General features: G+C 45.0%; 2 protein-coding genes across 5 annotated transcripts in view; one reads left to right on the top strand and one right to left on the bottom strand.

Annotated features, from left to right (window-relative positions):
* The window catches only part of NF1 (neurofibromin 1), a 98927-nt gene that overhangs the window by 41400 nt on the left and 31583 nt on the right, over window positions 1-25944 (bottom strand). Inside the window, exons 22-36 of one of the 4 annotated variants that reach the window (XM_064166252.1) lie at window positions 25229-25368; window positions 24605-24727; window positions 23552-23635; window positions 23063-23179; window positions 21479-21660; window positions 21161-21372; window positions 20394-20555; window positions 19458-19561; window positions 18518-18653; window positions 13912-13974; window positions 12005-12163; window positions 10894-10991; window positions 10623-10769; window positions 9911-10057; window positions 9195-9305 (exon numbers count right to left, since the gene is read on the bottom strand). In XM_064166252.1, coding sequence (XP_064022322.1) covers window positions 9195-9305; window positions 9911-10057; window positions 10623-10769; window positions 10894-10991; window positions 12005-12163; window positions 13912-13974; window positions 18518-18653; window positions 19458-19561; window positions 20394-20555; window positions 21161-21372; window positions 21479-21660; window positions 23063-23179; window positions 23552-23635; window positions 24605-24727; window positions 25229-25368 — 1985 coding nt within the window. Of the gene's footprint in view, window positions 1-6915; window positions 7914-9194; window positions 9306-9910; window positions 10058-10622; window positions 10770-10893; window positions 10992-12004; window positions 12164-13911; window positions 13975-14123; window positions 17146-18517; window positions 18654-19457; window positions 19562-20393; window positions 20556-21160; window positions 21373-21478; window positions 21661-23062; window positions 23180-23551; window positions 23636-24604; window positions 24728-25228; window positions 25369-25944 lie in introns of those variants that run through there. The other 3 variants (XM_064166249.1, XM_064166248.1, XM_064166250.1) reach the window with 3 other exon arrangements.
* On the top strand, window positions 221-4166 carry OMG (oligodendrocyte myelin glycoprotein). Its single transcript, XM_064166253.1, has 2 exons — window positions 221-482; window positions 1230-4166. Exon 2 carries the CDS (start codon window positions 1236-1238, stop codon window positions 2553-2555), a length of 1320 nt encoding a protein of 439 aa, XP_064022323.1. The 5' UTR covers window positions 221-482; window positions 1230-1235; the 3' UTR covers window positions 2556-4166.

Below are 25944 nucleotides of genomic sequence, written 5' to 3'. Positions count from 1 at the left end.
ACCACCAACCATTCTGGCAGGAGGAGAGGTTAAACAGAAGGTAAAAAAGATGACAAACTTCACCTGACTTTTGAAACAGGGACCTTAAAATGAAACCCCAGATGAAGCTAAAACAGCCCTAGACAGATTTCATTTGGTGCTGGGTCTGACATCAGCCCTGCCCCTCTGTGATGGGAGGAATTCACCTAGCAGAAAACACAGCTATGGGAGAAGGGAACTGATCTCAACTAGAAAGCCCAACTGTTCAGTGGAACAGGCTGGCTTGGCAAGAAAATTTGAGTCAGCACCAGCGACAGCTCTGCAGTCCTCCAGTGTAGTGCAGATCAGGTGGTTGCAGAGCCCCAGCTCGCAGCAATACGATGCAGCTGAAGAGGCAAGCACAACCCCCAGACAGCAACTGTAGCTACTCTCCATTCGGAGACGACCTCTAAGCTGCAATCTTTCAGAGATGATGATGTGCTGAGACTGCAGGGGAGACTCCGGTAAGTTTGGGGCTTTTGTTTTTAGCCACGGATCCTACCCAGGGAATTGGAGACAGAGAGAAGAGCAAATTATTAGTTGATGACAGATACTTGCAGCAGAAATTTGCTGCAGTGTCAGAGATTTCTTCCTAACGTCAATTCAGCTTCCAAACATGTGTTTTCAGCTTTGGGAATGAGATTAACTCTGTAATAAGGGGAAAATAATAATAATGTGCATGCTAGCATGGACGTGGGACCCGGGGCTCAGACTAAATTCCTAACCGTTTCAGCTGCGTTTTAACCAATTCTCCTTAAGCAAATAGCATGCATGGACCGGGGGGGACTGCTACATTACTGCAGAGATTTGTAAAGCAGATCCAGTTGACAGCCATTTTTTTTTCCTCCTGTATAAAAGAACACATTATTCCACACATAATATATGCTTGAAATCACTAAAAACAAGAAGCAGACATTGTATAACGTTTGGAAGAGACTTGCGTTTTGGGAAGAAAGCCCTCATTTGAGCTGGAGGGGGAAAGGCAGATGAAAAAACAAGTCTCATTCTGCCAGACAACATGACAGTCTATGAAGGGATGCTTTGTAAAGTCTCTCTTGAACAATTCTAAAAAGGACCATGCCACAAAGGGCTTTATTGATATTTTTTACTTAATTTCTCCTGCAAGTGCTCCCTGCAAAGACAACCCTTAGAAAGAAAGGCAATAGCTGACACGGATTAAAAGGCTGTCCCTTTGGTGTATTTGTTTTCAGGCAGCAATGGAATACCAGATATTGAATCCATCTACCTGTCTGCTGCTCCTTCTGTTTTTCATACCCACTGTTTTGGGTACCTGTCCTTCTAACTGTACATGCTCAGGAAACGACAGGAATGTGGACTGCTCGGGCAGGAACTTAACTGTGCTGCCACATGGACTTCAAGACAACATCACCTATTTAAATCTGTCCTTTAACCAGTTTGTAGATCTGGATCATCAACTAACCAGGTTCACCAATTTGAGGACCCTTGATATTTCAAATAATTGGCTCAAGAATGTTCCTGCTCACCTGCCCAAGTCCTTATGGGAATTATATGCCATAAACAACAACATTAAAGTTCTCCAGAAACTCGACACAGCTTACCAGTGGAATCTGAGAGTGCTGGATGTTTCCAGGAACATGGTGGAAAGAGCTGTCCTGATCAACAACACCCTGAGCAGTCTCAAGTTTCTCAATCTCAGCAGTAACAAACTTTGGACAGTTCCAACCAACATGCCCTACAACATCGAGACGGTGGATCTGTCCAATAACTTCCTGTCCCAGATCCTTCCAGGAACACTGCTGAGACTCCAGCACCTCACAAGCCTCTACCTGCACAACAACAAGTTCACCTACATTCCTGACAAAGCTTTTGACCAGCTCCTTCAGCTGCAAGTGGTGACACTATACAACAACCCCTGGTCCTGCAGAGACACACAGAACATCCTCTACTTGCTGAGCTGGGTGCAGACAACGGCTGCCAGCGTCGTGGGGGCTCCCTGTGCTGACCAGGCTGTGCTCCGGGCCAGTGCCATCCCAGCCTCAGCCACTTCCACCCATGCAGACTCCAGCTTCATGATTAAGGGCATGAAGGCAGCAGACAAAGTTACTTCTCCAGTGGCAGCTGAACCAACCAAAATGACCAAAATGCATAAACAGTTGAAAGCCAAGGAGGACACTCCCTTGGTGACCTTAAGCCAAGCGGTAGTGCTGGCCAGCACGGAGCGACCGCTGCTCCTCTACCCAGAAGCTCTGCCCACCAGGCAGGTGAGCTCGCAGGAAGCAGCAGCCACACACACAATCTACATCAAAGATCCAGTCGAGGTCAACTCGAGCCTGACTCGCTCAGCAGGCTCAACCACTACTCCTATGACTTTGAGTATCACCAGTGGAATGCCAACAAACTACTCCAGAATGCCTCAAAGCACAACTGCTACCTTAAGGAAGGAGGAATCCACCACCAATGCCCTGAACACTCGTGTGCCCTCCTCAGCCAGTGGCTGTCAGCTCTCTTTGGTGTCTCTTGTGATGCTTAACGCAGTGGTAATGTTTGCTGGTTAAGGGCTTGCACCCCATGAAAAGGATCGAAGTTATCGCTGTGATACGTGGCTGGGGCTAAGAGATCCAGCTGAAACGAATCAAACCACAAGAAATTCCAAGCTCTGACTCTGATCTGAAGAAAATAACAGTTCTTCACTTAAGAAGTGCACACTAATGTCTTGAGACTAAGCTGCTACTTATTTTCCTATGTCTTAACCGAGTAAACCTAACCTAGGATTTTGTTTTTAAAACTGTGCTTATTTTGTATTTCGATTTTGAAGTTTACTTGCACAGAATAAACCATTCTGAATTTTAAGTACTGATTTTCTGTATGATTTTTGTCATTAAACAACTGGAAAAAAAAAAACAGCAAACAAAAACCAAACCAAAATAAAAGGCCTGTATCATATCTGCATTGTCTTGCTTGACTTACCAGTGAGCAACCCTTGTAATATAGCAGCACAGATCCTTTGTAAGCTGTGACGACGTGCAAAAGGAAGGGGGGCAAAAACAATAAAGGAACTAAACCTAGCTGTTGCACTAACCAGAAGTTATCCCTCAGCATGTGTAGCTATGTTTGCTTCATGTCTATTAGGATATTTTCAATAGGAAGAGTTTTGAACTCAGGCATTAACTATGACAATGCCACAATGTCTGCTAAGAGGGAGGTGAAACGAGAAGGCAGCGTGGGCCAAAAGTTCAGCATGGGGAAAAGTGGTAGGGGCTGATATCTCTTTTTTGCTCTGTCTGCAGGCAAGTTATTGCCCACTCTCCATATTTAAAGCAAAAGATACAAGCAGAGGACAAACACAGGAGATGTTCAATGCCATGACACTCTCCAGCAACAAGGAGCCATCTGCACGATTCAATGACATGGAGCTCCTCAGCTTTAAGTGACATCCAAAAGCCTGGAATGTTAAAAACTCGATGCTTAGAAGAGCATCTCAGATCAGCCAGGATGTTATCAGACCACCAGGTCTGATGAGCAAAGCAAAATACAGGCTGATGCCCAGCACCAGCTATGTAACAAATCGATCCAGCAATCAGCTGGGACAATCCTTGAACCTCACGACTTAAAAAAGAACTAATTCAGTCCATGGCATTGAACATGCCCAAGTCCTTGCTTCCTAAGGATGAGCATGACTGCTGTTCTCCTGCCATCTGCACCACCAGCAAGTAGCAATAGTTGCACGCATGGTTCTGGCCACTCTAGGAAAATTAATCATGTGGCAGAGGTAGCTGATATACTACAGATGAAGTTCTGCAAACAGCATGAAATGAAAACTGAAGAGCAAGTCCATTGAGAAAAGTATTATCCACTTACTAGTACCAATCTTTAGACAAGGTTTGCCATTCATTTCAGGCCGTTTAATTTCCAGTTATTGTAGCATGAAGGTGCTGCAAAAACCCAGAAAACCTCACTGCTGAGCCTGGAGTCCTCTCTCCCTAGGTGTCAATGAGGGCTGTAGAGCATTTACAGCCACTGGTATCAGAAATCACAACTTTCCAATTGTGAACAGTCTTTCTACAACCAGGAACGTGTTTTAATTTCTAACAGTAACTGTTGCACAAGGAATTTGTACAGTTATTTCATTGGCATTTAAGTACCAATAAAGCTATGTTTGTATTGAACTCAACTAGTGGCAGTGCTTCCTTTCAAACAAGCACAGAAAGATTACTGAACAGGGAAGTTTTTATCATACAAACTCATGCCAAGCAGACATTTGGCTCAATCTTCATGTCTGGGGTGTGTGTGGGGTGGGAATTTTGGTTAAATCAAATCATATTCTATTGCTAATGATCTTGGTGTCTCTGCCCATGGCAAGGGGGTTGGAACTAGATGATCCTGGAGGTCTCTTCCAGCTCTGACAGTTCTATGACTCTGTGATTCTACCCGTTTATTAATAAGCTGACAATACTAACACAGGCTCTGTCCTTTAGAACTTGCAAATTCCTAGGCACAGACTTGATGTGTCCCTGGGTAGCCTGATCCAGTTGGAGGTGTCCCTGCTTACTGCAAGGGGGTTGGACAAAATTACTTTTGAGGGTCCCTTCCAACCCAATGCAATGTGTGAATCTCTCCACTAGAAAAGGGCACTTCTTGCTCCCTCTCAAAATAACAACATTTGACAGCACAGAAAACTTAACAGAATCCCCCAAATCCCAGACTGACATCTCACACATTTTAGGTAGACAAGAACCAGTTATACAAGCCAAAGCTTAGACAACCTGGACCCTCAGAAACATGTGCATGGTACCTCCCGTGGCCAGCAGAAGTGCTTCATCACTCAAAGTGGCTGCCAGCAGTCTGAGAGGTGCCCACTTGCACAGCTCCATCTCTTTTTTCCCAGGAGAAATAATGTGACACAAGCTCAGAAATTCCACCAGCTAGATCAGTATTAAAAACCTGTCCCTGCCTGCTGCCCTCTTTGGGCAGTTAATGTATTTGCTGAGCACTGACTGACTCTAAACCAGTCCTAACCTACTCACCACATTCCCAGCTAGGTGTAGGCTAGAATTAGCTTATTCATGTGCTGTCATCCCACACTGCTCCAAGCAGCTTAGCTTGCGAGGTAGGGCAGAAATCACAAAATGAGCTGCTGTGACTTGAGGAATCACATGAAATACTGCACCTGTCTTTGCCAAACAATTCAATACAGGCTGGCAAATTGTACTGCATGGAAAAAAACCAAAACTGACCTTAAATGCTCTTAAAAAAATGTTTCAGCCACAGTCAGACTGTGCAGGGAACAGAAACTCTGCAGAATGCTCTGCCTTCCACAAGTTGGGGGCAAACTGCTACTCACTTAAGCATGTTGATAAAAGCCTGAGGGTGGAAAAGAGGTTGTGAGGCTTTCCAAATCCATGGACAGGGTTGGGAAGCTGGGATAGGAAACACCTGCAGATGGCTATGGAAGACAGTTGGTCCTCCCAGGCTCTAGAGCTCTCTCTCCCACAACCCTGCCTGCAGTAGAGGCAAGCCAAAAGGCTTCTTAGTCAGAGAGTTTTCAATAAAGCAAGTCTGAAATTGAAGTTTCCTTGTATTTTTCTGGAATACAAATGAGTTGATAAGGGAGCAGGGAGTAGGCAGGCAAATGTGGGAGTCTTGCATTTGTTGCTTGGCAACAGTGCAGTCAGACTGAACTCAAACTGATAGGCAGGGATGGGAGCAGGACCGCGCCGCTCCGTGGTGTTGGAACCATGCTGGTCACCCTGCCCACCAGGAAAATTAAAACCATCTATCCTCAGAGAAATTATTATTTTTTGGTTTTTAAAATAACCACTTAGCATTTCAGACCAATATTCCAAAATACCCCAACCATGCCTAGCACATCCCCTACCAGCAATGAGCTTGCTTCTGAAAGCTTGCAAGTGCAGCAGGTACAGAGACAGGCTGGAGCGGTAACTCAGAGGTTTCTGTTCCTATTAATTAGTAGGGGATCAGCTTTAAATCTTAATGGCACTACTTCAGGATCAGGATTTATGGATTTATTGATCACTTTAGTAACAGTGTAAGGATTAAAAGCAGAGGAGCACTGGCTCCAGAAGTCAAGCTGTTGCCCAGGAAACAAAATGTGAAGAAAAATGACAGAAGGAATTAGATTTCACAGCACAAGAAGGATATGAACTGATCCAGATAGATCAGCAGAATGACTCAACAATGCCCTAGCAACAAGATCTCAAACTACAAAAAAAAAAAGAACAACCTCTAAACAAAGAACAAAAAAAAAACCAACCCACCAAAAACCAACCCAATCCCAGCCTGCCACAAGCCCTCAAACATGGTAGCAGTTCTAACCTAAAGAGTCTTCCCACGTCTCACACCTTAGAACATGACACCTGGCTCAGAAGTACAGGGCAAACCCCCAAACAGCACCACTCAGCCACATCACTGTTAGGCAGAGATAGCAGAAGATGCAGAAAGGGTGAAAATCAGGAGGTCTCTCGTTGAACCAGGCTCACTCATACCAAAACTAACCATACAAAGATACAAACAGCACTTCAATATATGACAATGTACTAGATAGGAACACTTTTGTTCCTGTAGATTCAACACAGCTCATGAAAGATGAGGAGGGAGCACCACCTCTCCAATATTTGCCTTAGAAGAGGACATCTTACAAAGCTGAGGTATTGCCAAAAGCGTAGAACTCTACTTTTCTTTTTTTACCCTACAGAGGAGCTGTTTTGTCCTTGCATGAGTCTCAGAAAACCCAGTTTCTGAAATGACTTTGATGGAGCTGAGGGGAAGAAGGGAAGCGCAGGTGGGAGTAAGCAGATGAAATTACCCCAGCTGGTTCTTCTAATTTCCAACAGTCTGACAATTTTTCAAGCCTACTCCATTACAGCAGTGAAAAACCACAACAACTGGGAGAAAATGTGAGTTTCCAAACATCCACTTTTATTCCTGGATTTTAACAATCAGCCTTTTCTGGTGGCAGCAGCACAGCTACTGCAGAAGGGCTCTGAACACAACAAGTGATGCATCCCTCAGAGCCCTACTGACACCCAACTGCAGTCACTCTTCTCAACCTCTGTTGCAAGATACACAAGACAACCAAATTCCAGACTAGTTATAATTACTGCTAGAAGCTTCTACAGCCATTTGGACTGAAGAGTGAAGCTCCAGCTAAGATTTTACAGAGGCCCACATCAACCAACAAAAGGGACTCAATGACCTCAGAGAGGGCAGCGAAGCATGGGCTGGCGTTTGGAGAGAGGAAGTGAGGACAGAAGGTAAGGAATTGCTCCTACTCATCCTGGGGGCTGCATTCCTTCCAAAGGGCCAAGGGGGTTCAAAAGGCAGAAAAGGGCTCAAGTTAAAGGCAGGCAATTTCCCGTGCAAAAGGAGGGGGAAGCTGAAGGCTGACTCAGAATCTTTGAGAGAGTATTTCTCTATTTCAGAGCTATTAATCACTGGGAAAAGCTCAGATCATTTTTATTTTCACCATCTACTTCTGTGCACCAAGCCTTGCTTTATGTAATATACTATTTCTTTGGTTAGCATGAGCTTAGAAACTCCTTAAGTGACAAAAGCATGAGCACTGGCCCCTTTCTCACACAGGTTTATCTCCAGATAGCACCAGCCATATTACACTTGAGTTTTCCTCCACCTTCAGACTGCCCCACACAAAGCCTTCCTGAGAGCTAGCAGTGAAGCAGGTGTTAGAGAACTTTTCACAGCATCAAGTTTCAGAGCACAAAAGCATTTCCTCCCTGTACTACCAGCCTGAAAGAAGTGCTTTGTGGTATTCTTTTTAAAGCATGGGAAAACCCCTTCAGCATAGCTGCAAAAAAAAAAAATCCCAGGGGGAGGAAACAGGTTGGAAATTTGTTTTACCTTCCACATTGATACTGAAGTTTGGTTTGTGTGTTGCTCTGAAAATCAAAAACATAACAAAAGAAATGTGAACAGAAATATTCATTTGTTGGGTCCCTCACTGCACCCTGGCTAAGAAACTGTAGTGAAGTAGCAGTTTCTGCTACCAGATTTAGAGCTTGTGCTTGGAAAGGGTCTTCAGAGCTTGCTCATGATTTTAGCCTCCAACCTGAACTTGCAGTGAGGTAGAACAATACAATCCTCCAGTCAGTAAATCTGCTCCTTATTGGAAAACTTGGCAACCTGGACAGTTTCTGGTGAGCAATGGCAAAAGTGCCAGGGTACAAGAGAGCACAGAGCTTCTGGGAAAGCCAATCTGTACTCAGCCTGCAGAGTAAAGAGCACTACCTGAAAACAATGAAAACTGTGACTATTAATCAAATCCATGATCTCAAATTTGAATTAACTGAAAGAATGGGATGTGGCTGCTGGGTCTGATTTGCACTAGAAATGGGTGAGCTTGAAGAACATCTCGATTGCAGGCATACCTGGCCTGTTTAAATGGTTGAATTCAAACTACTGCAGAAGAGGCCTCCTTTGTTTTCATCTCACTATATGAACTCAAAGGGTCTGCAGAAGGTTCACCACCGATTACATCTCTTCAGATCACGACAACGCTTCTTGCCAGAAGGGTCACATCACTGACACTGGCAACAGGAGCAGCAGCATCACTACCAGCAAGGAGCACACCATGGACAGCAACGCTGGCACCACCATCAGAAACCCTCGGCCCAGCCCTACCCCGACAAGCAGCTCAAGCAAGAACTCCCCAGGAACCACAACCACTCCAACCCATGCCACAGACCAGCACAGCAGCAGCAAGGGGACCACAGGCAAGCACCCACTGGTGCAGCAGCCAGCCCACCAGCATCGCACATCAGCCACGAAAGCACCAAGAAGAGACAAAGCAACCACATGGACTCAACCAGCACTGCTGCTGCAGGCAGCTCCACCAGCATCAACTCAGCTACCACCAGCAGCATCAGCAAAAACCATACTGACAGACAGTGAGAAGTTAATAAAAACACATCACAGAACCATTCAGGTTGTACAATCTTAGGTACTCTTCCACAGCTCCTCATGTACTGCTGGGTGGAAAAACTGCAACACTTCTGGTTTAGGACACAACTCCATTAAAAATTACTGGCACCAACACTGGACAAAAAAAAGCCATTTGCAGATTCTTGTTTGTTTCCAAGTTGGTGTCCCTTCCCTACAGACACTTGGTACTCTGGGTCTGACATCTTCACTTCAGACAGGGAAGGTGAAAGGTTCCTTACCGCCGTGCGATGTAGTAGAACACAGGATTGCCAGCTTTGGATGTCCCAGCCTGGTAGAAAATATTCAACGTTTTCAGTGCTTTGAACTCCTCTTTTTCATGGACCTGATGCCTGAAAAGCAGCAGATTGACATCAGCTTTTCACAGCTGCCCTTGCAGAAAGAAAACTTAAAATCTCAACCCCTCTTTATTTGCATCTTTAAATAAAAAGATTAAATTCACACAACCCTGAACCTTTGGTCAACCATAAATGCCTTTGATGTTTCCAGGCCTCAGTTTAGGGGCTTTTAACAAGGGTTTGTAGTGGCAGGATGAGAGGGAATGGATTGAAGCTTGAGGAGGGGAGATTTAGACTGGAGACTAAGAAGAAATTCTTGGCAGTGAGGGTGGGGAGACACTAGAACAGGTTTGCCCAGGCAGGCTGTGGACACCCCCTCCCTGCAGGTGTTCAGAACCAGGTTGGATGAGGCCTTGAGTGATGTGGGCTAGTGGGAGGTGTCCCTGCTGATGGCAAGGGGTTGGAAATGGATGATCTCTAAGGTGTCTCCCAACCCAACCCATTCTGTGAATTACAACCTACCCAGAGCCCTACAGGGTATTTGTGAACCCAGACTGTTAAACAAACCCTTCACAAAGAAATCTTCCTAAGTTCTTCCACTGCCTTAAGGCTACAAACCCCCAAGGTGTGCCCCATCCCCTCCACAATCACCTCATTACCTTGTCATAAATTCTTCAAACTTGGAACTAGTGAGATTTAAACTGGACCAATGAGTATCTGCCACGGGTTTGTGCTCAGGAGGGCCCAGGTAGGCAAGCAGTGTGGCCATCTTGTCAAAAGGTCTTCTCCCAACAGCCTTGTGGTCCCTAGGAACAGCACAGTACTTGTAAGGCCTTCTTTACTCAGCAGCAACTCTACTTTTTACCCACTACTCCTCCTTAGCCTGGCCAGGCTGCATTTGCTTTGTTTTAAATTACAGAACAGCATCCCACAAAGAAATAGAAGTGTTTATCACACACAAAACAAGGTTTAGAAAGATAAGACAACTGCACACTGCACAAAAGGTTGACAGTGAAGAGGGTGGTCAAGATGCTGGCATCTTCCCAGTAATTGTTTGTCAACAGAAGTTTCCCAGTGTAAGATTTTCCATCCATATTCTTCTGTTCTAACAAGAAAAGCATCTCAAGTATTCCCAAAGGTCATTTCCCATCCCTTCTTTGTTTAGTTTGGATATTAGGAAGAATTTCTCTCCTGCAAGAAGTGGTCTGGCACTGGAACAGGCTGCCCAGGGAGGTGGTGGAGCCACCATTCCTGCAGGTGCTCAAAGAATAGGATGTGGCACTTCAGGACACGGTCTAGAGCTGCTGAAGGTGCTGGGTAGAAGGCTGGGTTGGATGACCTTGGAGGTTGACAGCATTCCTGGAGCCTCACCTGTTGCTGGAGAGGTACTGGCCGATCTTCTCCTGGTTGTTCCAGAGCAGGCGGTGCAGCGCCAGGACGTTGCCGTCGCTGATGAAGGACAGGCTGTGGTTGACAGTGTCACTGGCCGGGCAGTCGGATGCGATGTCCAGGAAGAACCTGCAGTTCAGAGCCATCAATCAGCATCCCAGTGCCAGGGCAGCCTGCAGCAAGGGGCTGTGTGCACACTCTGCTTACCCTTGACACTGCACACAGCCCCTGCTCCAGCGCCCCGGGCACCTACCTTCGTGCTGCATCGAAATTGCTTTTGACAAAGTCATTAAAAGGCCTCATGTGCTCTTCTTTTGTAAACAGGACGTGGTTGGCAATGCTCTGAAGTATCTAAACAATAAAAAGATGACATAAAGACACACAAAGGCTTAATGCATTAGCTGCTATGGCCTGCCAGAAACACTCATTTTAACTTCTGTGAAACCTCAAGACAAAAAAAAAAGAAGACAACAATCCCAAATGTGGTCACTTAGGAAATATTTTGTCACATACTTCTAAATGTTAGAAAATGACTTCCCTTATCTATGAACTTCATTCAGGTTCAGACCAGGAAAACAAACCCATCTTTCCAACTCATCATGTATGAAACATGATCTGTTTCTTCTGGAAGCTCTGTAGCCATGGAAAAGCAACAGATTTTGTCCATTTGAAGACAACTTCAAGTTCTCAAGATTTAAAATGGGTCCTAGATTTTTTTTTGCCAGCATTAAATCCATTTTCAGTTTTAGAATCATAGAATTGCTTTGGTTGGAAAAGACCTTTAACATCACTAAAGTCCAACCATTCTCTAACCCCACCAAGTCTGGTGTCAAACCATGTTGCTGCATGTTTGCTTAAGTGCAGCTATAACCAAAGCTGCCTTGCAGAGGAGTGGTCTTTTCATGGGGCAGTTCAGTCAACCCTCTCCTTGGTCATCACAGCATGAAAGCTCCAGACCTGATGCCAAACCCACCCTGTAAAAAGGGGAAAGGATGGGGCTGGGAGTTATGGGTGGCCATGGCCCTTCTCTTTGCATGCACAGCCACAGTCCAGCTCACTGCTGTGTGCAGCCTGCCATCAGAGGTCGCACCTTGAATACTGAGTTCAGTTTTAACAGGAAATAATAACCAAAGGAGACTGAAAATAGGGAAAAAAGTTTCAAATTCACCTCTTCAGTGCTAGTATGAACTCATATCTGGCAGTGCTAATATGCCACACACCCAGCATGGAAACTGCACTTTACACAACCAGGATGGCTGCACCAGAAGGCTGCAGCTTTACCTGTGTTTCCTGATGCTAGCCAAAGACCAGAGCCAGAGCAGGCAGAACACAAACCAAGGCCAAGTAAGGACTTATTGATTCACCTTTGACATTAGTTTCAATCCCCTTTCAATCCTTGGTGGAGGCTTTTTGTCTAAAATGCCTGCCTCGTAGGGGGAGACGATGGCAGGGTTGATGAACCGCAGGAACATGGCACTCCCCACGGCTCCGATGCTGTTCTGAGGGAACCGCTGACTAACCACCTATGGGGGGGCAGAAGTATAAACAACAGGTTGGCATTAAAGGAAAGGGAAGGCAAGCTGAGCAGAGCCTGGCACGGTAACCCAACTCTAAGCATTCTCTCCACACCAGTCAAGCTCATCACAGGTGAGTAGGGCACTCCTGCCTTGACAGCTCTAGCATCGTAGAGCAGTCAGGGGCGAGGGGAAGCAGGTACGGGGAGCGGACACTGCCTGCCCTTGCTGCAGCTTCTGGGCAACCCTTGCTAGGGGAAATTGCTCCAACATCTCTGGGACACAGGTAAGCAGGAGTATTTCAGAGTTGCTGTCCACTTAACCCCAGGACCCTGCCAGTGCCAGCAGAGCAGCCCAGCACCTTGTCCATACCCACGGGCACACACTGCTCCCATCCAATACAGAGAACTCTTTCTCCATGAGCGGAGCTTTATTTGTGTGTTTCCAACTTCATTACTGACCAAAAGACTCTCTCTAACAATGAGACTTGTGCTGTTTGGAGTCAGAGGGGATTTGAAATCCACAGAGAGAGTTATAGAAATAGTCTTCAGAACCACCACACTGCAACAAGGGAAGACAGAAGGAGCCCAAGCTGAGAGGCCAGTGGACCTCTCTGCTCATACATACACTGCCCCAAAGCACTCAGCAGTGATTTGCTACAACTGCATATTTATAATACTGCTCTTTGCTATCCAGAAGAAATGTTTGGTTTTTTTTTTTTCTGGAAACACTGTAAGAAAAAAGGAATCTTTCTTTTTAGGAAATCTGCTACATATTACTCAAAGGAAAGGCTCTTTTCCAGGTATCCTTCATTCAGCTTTGAAAAGTCAATTAAAGCTCCCTGACAAAGCTCCTCAATATGCAACAAGTGGCTCTAGAAAGAGTCAGTGTCTCTGTGTGCACTTTCTCACGAGTCCCAAGTTAGTCAAAACAAGTCAAAGCTCTACCTTTTCACAGCACAAAATCAGCAAGCTTTATATTTTAGGTTAAAATAGATAAACCCAAACTCCATTGTACTAAAATGCTTCAAAATGTAACCAGTGCAATCTCAGCTCATGCTTCTTCCAACAGATAAAGCCATTAGTGCAAAGATGCTCTAGCCAGAACCACTTTGGTTCAGCAGCAGCTTGGGGTTGCCATCAGTGAGAAGATTCTCTTGTCAAATGCACTCAGATTGGGCACTTAACACACTCACAGGCTCCACAACTGAACTGTCTACCACAGCAAGGTACTAAAGATGGGAAATCTGCTTTCCTCAGTAAATAAAGCACTAAATTGGATTGCTTAGGCACAAGGCAAACAAAAGCAAATAGATGAGCAACAAGTCCCAGAAGCTTCTTTTTCTTTTCAGCAACCCATCTATATTAATTGCTCTTCTCCCAGGATGTAAGCTGAAGTTATCTGCCAGAGCATTAAACCAGCTGAACAGCCTCAGATATTCCCCCAAAGAAAACATTTTTCTCCTGCATTCCTTTTTAATCCTAAAGATGGTGGCAAGGGTAGAAGAATCAGAGTATTAAATACTAAGCAGTAATGTTACAAATGTCTTTTGTTGACTCAAATAGGCACACAGAGAATATTTTAAATATAACTTAATTCCAGGGTTAATTGAAATGAAAGCTATTTTGTGCCAGAATTAGTAGAATGATTTTACAAGTGAGGTCAAACAGACTGAAGTGAAGATGTTTGGAACAAACAGCAAAAGGTTTCTGTTGTGCTTTGAAAGAAATGGCTAAGAAAAAGGTCTCCAAACTTACTGATTTTTTGTTTTCCTTTTTTTCTTTTACGGTAGCTTTATTCAGTAGAGAGTGGCAAGTTGCCTACAGAACAGAGATGAGCACAAACAAGTCACAGCACCAACTACATACAGCAACAAAAAAAGAAAACCAAAACCAAAACAAACCCAATGTTGACTTGGCACATAAATTACACAGTAAAATGTAACAAACAGAACCAACAGAAAATGAAATATATCAACTGAAGACTGATGATGGAGTTTTTATTCCACAGCTTTTATTAACATCTCATTTACAAAGCACTAAATACAGAACAAGCAAATGTTGCTTTTCAATCATTTCTACTATTTCTGGCTAGATTAAAAGGTCAAACCACGTTCATGTGCTCATGACACGCAATATTGGGCATTCAATGGTAGGGTCAGCTTCCAAATGTCTTTCACCATCCCTAAATAATTTTAAGAGCAAAGACAGTCCAAGTCTGATACCTTTGAATTACACATTGCTTTGAAAAGAAATTTAGAGTTTGAAATCTTCCCAATCTTTCTCTGTGTGTCCTTCAATTTGGTTAGATCTGAACCATCGTGGGGATTACTACTTTGACAGCTAAACACTGCTATGAAATATGCTGTGGAAAAAGGAAGAACAAAGCCAGGGGCTCTGTATTTATTTCTTAGAGATTTTCAGATCAAAACACCTGATTTGATTGTGTTTATTTCTGCTTTTCACTTCGCTGCAAAGGGACCCACCAAGAGGCATCACATCCTGCCCTACTGCCTGCCAGGACCTGAGTAAAGCCAGAGCAGCTCAGCCTGGTCCACTGCTGCCCTGTGCAGAAGAACATTTGATTATGGAGCTCAACCCTACAGCCATCAGCCCCACAGCTCAGCTGTGGCAGTGAACCAGCATCATGGAGAAGTCCTGCAGCCCGCAACGCCTGCAGCTGCCCCAACAGGAGCTTGGAGTGCTCAGCAGTTTGACAGCAAGAGTGCACCAAGAGTTCAAACACAAACTGGAACTGGAAGAGCATTTCCACAGCTGCAGAATGTGACAGAGTGAAAATCTGAAGAGCCCCAAATCCCAGCCAGTAAAAGCTGTTCTGCTACGAAGTCAAACTTCTGTAGGATCATAGAATCAACCAGGTTGGAAGAGACCTCCAAGATCATCCAGTCCAACCTAGCACCCAGCCCTATGCAGTCATCTAGACCATGGCATTAAATACCTCATCCAGTGGTGCCTCTGCTCCCCTCCTGACTCTGATTGCTTCAGAGCAGTCCCACACATGCTCTATTCAGCAGGTGGCTGCATTTAAAGCAAGTGGAATTTCCATCCCTCCTGCCTCAGGAAAATCAGGGGTGTAAGTTGGGTGGGGTTTATGAATCAGCCAGCACAAGTTGCCTCTATTGAGCTACTCTGACCAGGCTTGTTCCTAAGCAGTGACCCTCCTGAAGGTGAGACTGAGCAGGGGTCATTTGTCACAGGAGCCAGCTACTGGGATGTTTCCAGAGGAAAACACAGATCAGGGCTCTGTTCTGGTGCCAGCCAGCAACGCCCCTGTCCCCAGCTAAACACACCACTGAGCATGCTGCTGCTCCATGGAGTCAACCAGCTACACAACACTTACACAGCACACCTGAGGAGGATTCTTTGCACACATTTACTTTAAAATTCTAAGCACAAAAAGAGACCACAAAATTCGGTCTCATTTACTCTTCCTTATTGCCTTGGAGGGAAGACACTCTCCTTATTAAAAAAAACAAAGTTATCTTATAAAAATCCCCCTCCAAAAGCATATTTTCATTGTATTTTCATCCAGATAAAGGCCAGGCTCTTCAAAATACTCCTGAATTCAAAAGCAGAGAATGAATTACTACACTGTTTGTGTGAACAAACACTTCATAGAATCATTTAGGTTGGCAAAGACCTTCAAGATCTTGTCCAACCATTAATTTTACTCCACCAAGTCCACCACTAAGTCATATCTCCAACTAGTGGTGTTACTAGAAACAACTCAAGTGGTAAATGTGGAAGTTGAGTATCAGTTATTACCAGTTGTGTATCTCTTTTAGGAACAGATGATCAAAAACCAATAAAGGCAAGAATAAAGCCACTAGGGTTGGCAGGTTTCCACTGAAGATCCTCTGGCAATGCCCACTGAGCAGTAAATGTCACTAAGCCCATTTCATGTAGGAATGAATATTGGATTGCATAGGAATAATTATTGCTGGGATGGAAGTGAATCTGATGCATCCCAGAACCAGCAAGGAACAGCAATTCCAGGAGAATTCATTGGAAAAGTCAAATCACAGAAGCAGCAATCAAAGTTGCCTGGGACATTTTCAGTAACCCTCAAGTGTGCTTCCAGACTCCATTTGCGAGACTGTGGCCATCTGAACTTGAAGGCAACCAACTTGCCCCCCATGGGTTCCCAATTTAAAACCCCAAGCCAAACAAAAACAATAAAGCAAGACTGCCCCCTGCCAACCTGAATACAAGCACTGTCAGCAGGAGGAACCGATGACTTTAGAAGCCATTCACACAAAACAAAGGCCCAGCATTTGCATGCCTAGCTGGGATTCCAAGAGCTCACAGTAACAACCCAAGCTCTAGAGCAGGCAACATTTCTCACTCCCAAGCTCTGGGAACAGCAGCAGCTGCAGAAGTGCAGCATCCACTGTAAAAACATGCCTTACACCACACTACTTAGGTCGGGGGTCTGTTACTCATCATTAGTGTCTTTTCCTTGCTTTACTTTAGACCTGAGACAGACTCCACGGCTGAAAGAGCAGAAGTAGCTCTTCCAAACCACATTACTGAGATCACAGCTCAAATACTCTGCCATGCACAGCTCTTCTCTGACAATCCACCACGATGGGAATCACATTTCCTATGAGCCCTGAGGGCAGCAGGGATATCCCCCCTGCAAGTTTTAGCAGCAGATAAACCCATCAGATACACACAAAGAGCAGAAAAGAGACCTACAAGCACACTGGGCTCAGCGACCTGCTGCTGAGCTGCTACAGAGAGCAGCAGCAAAGGGAAGGAGCAGAAGAGTAGGGGTGGGGGCTGGGAAGTGCAGGTACGTGGACGGGAGGCAGCCAGGAGGGTACTACTACAGCAGAACTTACTCTACAGAGGACAGTGCACCACTCAGGAAGGCTTCTTCTCTTTAAGCATCAGTTACAAATGGTACCAGAAACAAGCAGGAAGAGGGTGGTCCCAGCTTGGTAACTTTCCAAGGTTTGTGTGACAGCACTAAAGTTTTAGCCACAAACAGAAGTCAGTCTCTGTGATTTGCCTCATTAGAAGAACTCTAACAATACATTTCTCTGTCTCTTTCTCAGCTGCTGAACTTCTCCGTACCCTGCCTGCACAGCAGCCCTCTGAATACAATAACACACTTCAGGCTCCCAGAGGCAACAGTACCTCCACCAGGATGTGCTGCCCACGGCAGATGGAAGGTGATTCACTCAGGAGAACAAAATGTATTCCTGCTGTTATTTTACTCTTCAAACATAAGAATCTTTCTCAAAAGCAGAGCATCTGCAGCTCCCCAGTTACAAGACTGATGTTATGTATCCCCTCATCTGCCACTGGACCTCCTTCCCAGTACAAGTTAATAGCATAGCTCACACTGGTCCACAGCACCCTACAGACTCTTGTGTTCAGGACATGACTGAGACATGACAGTGATCAGAATCAACTCTGAACTATACAGTGTCTGGACCTCACCTGCAGATAGTCTTCTTTATAATCACAAAAGCACAAACAACACAGCCCTCAGCATCTGACATGTCTGTTTCTTTCCATTAAACTCAGCTTCAATCCATACTTTCTCAAATTTGAGACTTGTAATCACTGTGACCTCACTGAAGACCAAACAGGTTGGGTTTTTTTACACCCTTTTGAAGTTGCTTTTCTATCAATGGCAGAAAGTAAAAGATTATGGCCACCTGCACTGGGCAACTAAATAATCCTCCATGAGTAATGACCTGAACAATACATTTTAGAGAGACTTTGGTACAAACATCCTCCAGAGAGGAATGCTCCTGAAGAAACTGTCTCTATTTCCATGCAGAGAACAGCTGTCTAGAGTCAGTCACTGTAGAGGTAGCTGTGGGATTGACAAAGTTAAGGTTTATCAAAGGTCTATCTTTGAGATAATTAACTTTATTTCTTATCTAAATGTACAATGCACTGCTCCCATACTCAAACCACAGTTTTTCATTCTCTCAGCCCAGTAGTGTATTTTTGTTCTCCCTTTTGCTGCCTTCCCCACAGCTGGCCCAGCTGTTAACTGATAAAAGCAGCTATGACCATTACCTCTCTGTTAATCCTCAGCCTCCCATAGAGATGCTGAGAGAGAGATTATTGCTCCTTTATTAGGCCCAAGTTCCCAGCTGCAACTCAGCTCCTTAAAAAAGCACAATTTAGGAACCTCCTGACTGCCAAGCCGAGTCTCAAGCACCACTCAGTCCCTACACTTAGATTCCCATTACCTAACAAACATGTGAGGACAGTCTTTAACAAATGCCCCTTTGCACCCACTGCTGGACCAAGCTCCAAACTGCTACAAGGACAGAAACCAAACCCAGAGATCAGGGGCAGGCAACCACTGCAGGCATACCTGGTACAAACAATGGCACACACTGCGCAGCTGCGGTGGGAACTCCAGAGAAGAATTAATGATTGCATGAAAAAACTTTTCTGTCATTTGCAAGAGACTCCTCTGGTTCTCCTCAAGGCTTTCTGTAGGCTCCAGCCTGAAACAAACCCACAAATGTATGACCAGCAGTCACAGAAATGATACTCACTGTGCCTCTACGTTTGGGAGCAACCTGATTTGCCAGGGGCAAGAGAAATGTTGGTGAGCTTTTACACAAAAGTTTCCATCAATCTCTTAATCACATAAATTTAACTGTCAGTTCTAAAGAGAAAGCTGTAAGTGGGATTCTCTCACACCATTCCATACAAAGCCATGCACACATAATTCCAGCTGATGGCTCCATTGTCAGTTTGGTGATGGTTTCTCTGAAAGGAATTTGAGGTAGAGACAGATGTTTGAGAGTTAAACTGCTACCAAGAATGTCAATCTTTTGGCAAGCTATTTAAAAGACAAACACCATGAAGTTCTCCTGAGAGATAATCGAAAGCAATAGAGCAAAAGCTACTAAATCCAACTCTTGAAGTGATAGAAGAGAAATGAAAGCAAAAAAAACTCCCACCCAGCATGCACACATTCCATCTTGCTTACGTAACTCATTTGCTGGCCTAACTCAGATGCTTTCTGGCACTACTGGAAATGCCCACATTAGTGGCCTACATAAAAGTATGAAGCAGAAGAGTCCTGCAAGAGCCCTCTATCTTCCTTAGCCTTTCAGGTTTTAGAGGACATGCAGTAAAACTCATCTTGCTGTGCTGGACAGCTCTGTACAGTTCACTCTGTCTGACAGAGTGGAAGAGAATGAGAAGAAGATTTGCAAGGCAAAGAAAAGAATCCTGTTACATTTCCAGTGACTGGCAATCATGGCCACAAATACATTTGCTCCCCGCCTGGAATCTCAAACCTTGTTGGATCCACCTCAAAGCTGACGTGCTGCCATTCAGAGGATGTGATCACAGTCCTTAATAAAGGCTCCAAAAGCTTCTGCAGATAGGTAGCACCATATACCTATGGAGAAAGAGAAGCAGAACGAGTGTCAGATTAACACAGCACTTCACAGCAACCCTCCCAAACTCTCTCTAAGCATTAAAGGAGGCTGAGTCTTGGCATTTCTGTCAAACTGGTATTCCTACATTGCAGATTCACTTCTGAAGCACCACTGTGATCCATTTCTGCAAGCATTTTAACTCTTCCCCAGTTCAGAGAAAGCTGTAGGTGACTTTAACAAGCACAATCACCAGCTGGGACTCTTCCTTGGAGCACAGAGATGGAAGTGCAGAGTCACTGTTTGCACACAGCTTTCTAAACTCAAACGGAAGCACAAACAAGAGCTCAGACTTCTAACTGCCAATTACAACAGGACCATCAGGGAGAGTCTTGAGGCCCCAGAACCAGTCACTTGATGAAGCTAGTTAGAAGATTCACAAATCTGACTATGACTGAGAATAACTTAGGCAGAACATATAGACCAGGTGAGATGAAGCATTTATTGCCTTGGAAACTTTCAAGAGGACTAACTGCAAGCTCAAGCTTAACTGGTTGAGTCATAAAGTCCTGGCAAAAGGTTAGTTCCAGGAGGATTTGTATTTTTCAACTGGGCCTAAGCATAAGAGATCTACAACACTTAGTTCATCAAACATTGAAGCATTAATAGCAAAGTTCCCTAAACTTTGAGAGCTGAGACTAACTTAAACCAAGACCCAAAAGCAACTCTGTAGTATTTTAACCTAATCCAGTTTCCCAAGTGCTTCACACCCAAGACTGGAAGTTCTGTACTTGTGTATTAATAAAGTTCTGCTGTCATTGAAGCAACCTGTAGCAGCCAGATGAAATCACCTACCTTGAAACAGAAAGTCATTATTTTACTGGCCAGGCTGTTCCCTCGGAAGAGTGTCTGCATGGAATCTGCCAGTTCAACTTCCTTGGAGAACATATTCCAGAGCAGCTGGTAGAGCAAATGCCGGGAATCAAAGAGTGTGACCAGGACACGAGCTAGCTCATCCTTAAAGGAAGCAGGGAAAGGTTAATCTGACCAGCAGAGAGCCAAGTTGAGTACAGAACAAAGAATCAAAAGCAAACCAGCAAGCAGTTTGTACTAAAGCTTTAAACTCACTGGAGTCTGGCATGTAAATATCAAATCAAGCATCACAATCTCCCTTAAAACCATCCCTGTGCTCCTGCTGGTCTAAAAGTCTGCCTCGTGACAGCCAGCCACACAAATCCATAATGCTTTGTCCAGACAGATAAGCAGTTCTGTGCTACAACAAAGCCCAGTTCACCTTGCTAAAGTCGAAGGAGCTCTGCATTGCAGCACACTCAGTCTGCAATAACCAGCCCAAAGAGATGCACTTATTCCACTATCTAACATTATTCCTAGGCATTCACCAAGTAATTACTAGATAAGGGCCATTTATAATCGAGCTCTCTGGCAATCAGACTCAGCACACCTCTCAAGCATGCACTAAGAAAGGCTGAACACTGGCTCTAAGCAAGCTTTTGTTACACTCTTCATGTCTGCACTAATTTCCACTTCAAGTCTTAACATTGTCATGAATGTAGGAAAAAAAAAAACACACAAAAACAAACGAGCTGCATGAATCAACTTACCCACTGAGAGCAAGGCACCACATTGGCTAAAGCCATAGCAATAGGAAGCTCCCCCTGATCACCCATCATTGTAACCAACTCCACCAATCTCTCAAAGCGATCTGCTAGCACTGTTTCTGCTAAGGTATCAAATTCTGTCCCCTGCTGCAGAATTTTGGTGAGGACTTCCATAAACGTAGCTCTTGTTTGGAGGTCTTTATGATAGCCCAAGCCTGATTAAAAAAACCCAGAACTACTAAGAGAGATGTAAAAATAAATCAAACACCAATGTCTTCATTATGTGCTCGTTCATGCAGAGTTCTCTCTAAGTGCTTTTACCTATGGAGTGCATCAGGCCACTGTCCACGTTGGCGTTGAGCAGGTTGGACATGGCCAGCACGGTGCAGTGCCGCAGCGACGCCAGCCTGCGAGACATGCCACGCTTCCTGCCACCTGTCTGAGAGCTCTCATCTTCAACTTCACTGCAGTCATTGAGGAGGTTCATAAACAGTGTGAAGTACCTAAAGGAAAAGAGTTCACAGGCTCACAGGGTGTCAGGAATTGGAAGTGACCCAAAGAACTCATCGAGTTCAATCCCTCTGCCACAGCAGGACCATACAATCTAGCTCAGGGCACACAGGAACACAACCAGACAGGCCTGGAAAGGCTCCACTGAAGGAGACTCCACAGCCTCTCTGGGCAGCCTGTGCCACTGTTCAGGGATCCTTCCAGGAAAGAAATTCCCCCTTGTGTTGAGGTGGAACCTCCTGTGCTGCAGTTTCCATCCATTGCTCCTTGTCCTATCCCAGGCAGCAAGTGAGCAGAGCCTGTCCTCCCCCTCCTGACCCCCAGCCCTCAGATAGTTATAAACATTAACTAAATCTCCTCTCAGTCTTCTCTTCTCCAGACTAAACAGCCCCGGGTCCCTCAGCCTCTCCTAATCAGGCAGTGCTCCAGTCCCCTCATCCTCAAAGCCCTCTGCTGGGCCTTCTCCACCAGATCCTGAATAAGAAATGTCCTGCAAAGGCAACTGCCTGAACAGAGGTGCAGCCAGTACTAAATGGACAAGGAGCCTCCCAGAACATCTCTGAGCTACTCCAAATCATCTTTTCTCTTGCACAGTCCAGACTTTCAAATGTGCTGGAACAGCCAGAAGGCACTGCCCTAAAGCTACATGCAGACTTCCACAGAATCAGAGAGTTTTAGAGGCTGGAAGGGACCTCAAAAGTTCATCCAGTCCAACCCCCTTTCCAGAGCAGGATCACCCAGAGCAGATCACACTGGAAAGCATCCAGAGAGGGAGACAGCATAACCCCCCTGGGCAGCCTGTTCCAGTGCTCTGTCACCCTCACAGGGAAAAAAATTCCTCCTTGTGTTTCCATGGAACTTCCTATGCCTCAGCTTCCACCCATTGCCCCTTGTCCTGACAGTGGGCATCACCCAGCAGAGGCTGGCTCCAGCCTCCCAGCACTCACCTTTAGATCTTTATAAACACTGATGAGGTCTTTCTCAAAGTGTACTGGTTTAGGGCCACGAGCTACCCAATACCAGAAGCCAAAAATTATATTTACTCCTTTTAGGGAGTAAAAACAGAAATGTTGCACTTTGATTGGAAGTTTAAAGGGAGGTCTTGAAAGAGATTTTAATTTTCCTGGATAAAAACACAGTATCAAAGCAAGCTGCTGCCTCCCATGAACTAAGCATAGGTCTGCTTTAAAGAGAAACAAAGCCACATCTTACAGCTGCTGTTTTCTAAGTGACAGTGTTTCCATAAACCTGGTTTATGAAATGGGATATAAGAGGTAACCTCTGTTTGGATAATAATCTCTGCTAGGAGAGAAACAACAACAGTTGCAATAAAAGTCACACAGTGCATCTACTCAGAGCCCTTCTACAGAAAGAGAGTTCTAAGTTACTATTTACTTGAGGAATAACTGAGATTTTGCTTCCATCAACTCAACACCATCTCCTTCTTCAGGCTGCAGTGGAAGGCCAGCAAGGAGAGAGACCACTGCTTCCATGCTCGCTTGGTCCAAATCTCTGGAAAACAACATTGCAAGCAGCTGTGAATCAGTTCAGCAGGATCAGGCTGTCTTGGTAACTTTCCCATCCCAAGTCTCTTTTCATTATCACTCTAACTGCAGGTGAAAAGAATCTTTACCAAAAAAAATGATGCTAGTTTTATCCAAGAGAACAGCTGTTGTCACTAGATTTAAAACCAAACCACCTCCAGACCCACATTAGTTAAGACCAGACATTAACCATAGTTCTGCTGTTTCTCACCAAAACTTTGGGTTCCATTTTTGTCTTTTCCTTACAATTGCCACCACTCAAGGAAGCCCTCAGAGCCAGCTCATCTGTGGATGCCCAATATAAGCAACTCCAGAACAGTTTAAGAGTGTTCTTTCCTACCTTGTCAAGCATTTCACATCCTCATCTGTTGCTTGGTTAGATGTTCCCATAACCCAGTCTGTCAAATACTCCACCATTTTGTTCCTGGAACACACAGAGAGAATGCTTCAGCTTAGGGGATTTTTAAATGGTCTTTTCCTCTACTGCTGACGTGACTCTTAAACGGGACAAATCAGTGTATCAGAGTCCTAAAATGGCTCAGGGACCTCAGAGATCATCTGCTCCAACCTACTCACCATGAGTAGGGAAAACTCTGAACTAGACTCAACTGCTCATCCAAACTGGCCTTGAACAGCCCCAAGCAGGAGGCAGCCACAGCCTCCCTGGGCAGCCTACGCCAGAGTATCAGCACCCTGCTACTGAACAACTTCTTCCTCGGCTCAAGTCTAATCCTGCTCTGTCTCAGCTTCAAACCATTCGTCCTTGTCCTGTCTCCACACAGGACCCCTCAGGGGAAGTCTCTCTGCAGCCTTCCTGTAGGAAGCCTTCAGGAACTGGAAGGAGCTCTAAGGTCCCTACGGAGTCCTCTCCAGGCTGCACACCCCCAGCTCCCTCAGCCTGTCCTCATAGCAGAGCTGCTCCAGCCCTTGGATCACCTTTGTGGCCTCCTCTGGACTCACTCCAGCAGCTCTGTGTCCTTCTTATGCTGGAGATGCCAGAAGTGGAGGCAGTACTGAAGATGAGATCTCAGGAGAACAGAGTAAAAGGGCAAAACCCCCTTCTCTGGCCTGGTTTGCCACACTCCTCTGGATGCAGCCTAGGATACAAGTTGCCTTTTGGGTTGCAGTAGAACTTCTGGGCAGTGTAGCAACTATTTGAACCACCACACAATGAAAATAAACTGAACTAATTTTATTACATCCAATTTGTATCTCACACTCACAAAAATGCTGTGTAATATCTCCACAATCAAAATAAAATCTCCAAGCAGTATCAGCCTCTGGACTGTTGTGAAGACAGAGCCAGGGCTCCCAGCCCTGTACCAGGAAAATTGCTGTGAGAGAGGTTTGGGTTTCTTTTTATCAAACTGCTTTCCTGGAATGCTCTCCTCACCTGAATTTCATTTCTTGGCAAAAGGAAAGGTCATCTCTCCTCTCCATCATGACTTCCACTAATTGACAGAGCTTAGTTTTGATCTGAATGGCATGGACCAAGTTTCCAAGCACACGTACATACCTGAAGGACAAAGCAAAATGATTCATTCAAAGCTTCAGGCTAAAAGGCCCACACATCTGACCAGTACTCCCAGCTCCTCGCTGGAACCCACACACCAAATGATCCAGCAGACTTGTACAGTGGCTTAGCTGAACTACCAGATTTCCCTCTGGCCAAAGGAGTTTCCTCTTGGTATAAAACTGACCAGAAATCCGCCCTTCAGCTCATTTTTAACCACTGACATCGCTGTCTGGAGAAGCAACCAGGAGTGGTTATGAGATCAGGGCCAAACTATGGAATAGGAAGTTCTTTACAGAAGAAGCCACCCTCCACCAGTGTACTTTATGCTACTGTGTAAACGATCTCCATCAGTACTGAAGTTGTCAGAACCATAAAGAAGGAAGTTCAGCAAACCAGCTGCTGCTTCTCCACGGATACAAACAGAAAGGATACAAACTGGAAGACTTCATCTCAGCTCTTAAACATCTTACTTTGTATAGGAAGGTCAACAGAATTTCTTACCTAACCAGATTTAACATCATTGTCTCAATACTAGCTTGTCCAAGGTGTTCTGAGCTCCCTTCTGTATGATTGTCAAGCAAATTCTTCATTATAGCAATGGTTTGCTCAACAAATTGTGTGTTGGTCTCAGTTAGCAAAACCTACAGGAAGAAAATTGCTGATCTTAACTCTCTGCACACGAAAATCAAAGAAAGGGCATTTATGAAACACACTGCAGCATTGCACAGATCTCATGGACAAACATTTCTCTAGTTACCACCAAGCCTTCCAACATATGCCAAGATTAAATGTGCTTGAGTACTACCAGCTGTAACAATTCTGAGCACATTCCCACAGGTTCTGCTGGCAGAGTTCACAAAGAATTCAAGAACTTATGTTCAACTGCTTGACGTTAAACCCAGCCTGGAATCATAAGCACAACCACTGCTAAGGCATGTTCTGCAAAGACAACCTCAAGTGCCTGCAGGTTCTCTGTACAGAGCAGTAACAGGTACCAGTTTCATGAGCTGTGTGGAAGACAGAATCACAGAACGTCAGGGGCTGGACGGGACCTCGAAAGCTCATCCAGTCCAATCCCTGTGCTACAGCAGGATCTCCTATACCAGATCACATAGGAACACATCCAGGAAGGTTCTGAGTTTCTCCAGAGAGGGAGACTCCACAACCCCCCTGAGCAGCCTGCTTCAGGGTTCTGTCACCCTTACAGGGAAAAAATG

This window comes from Pogoniulus pusillus, chromosome 27 (genome assembly GCF_015220805.1).
Source record: "Pogoniulus pusillus isolate bPogPus1 chromosome 27, bPogPus1.pri, whole genome shotgun sequence".
Classification (NCBI taxonomy): Eukaryota; Metazoa; Chordata; class Aves; order Piciformes; family Lybiidae; genus Pogoniulus; species Pogoniulus pusillus.
The sequence above is the reverse complement of the archived record's forward strand: the minus strand, read 5'-3'. Positions and strand labels throughout refer to the sequence as shown.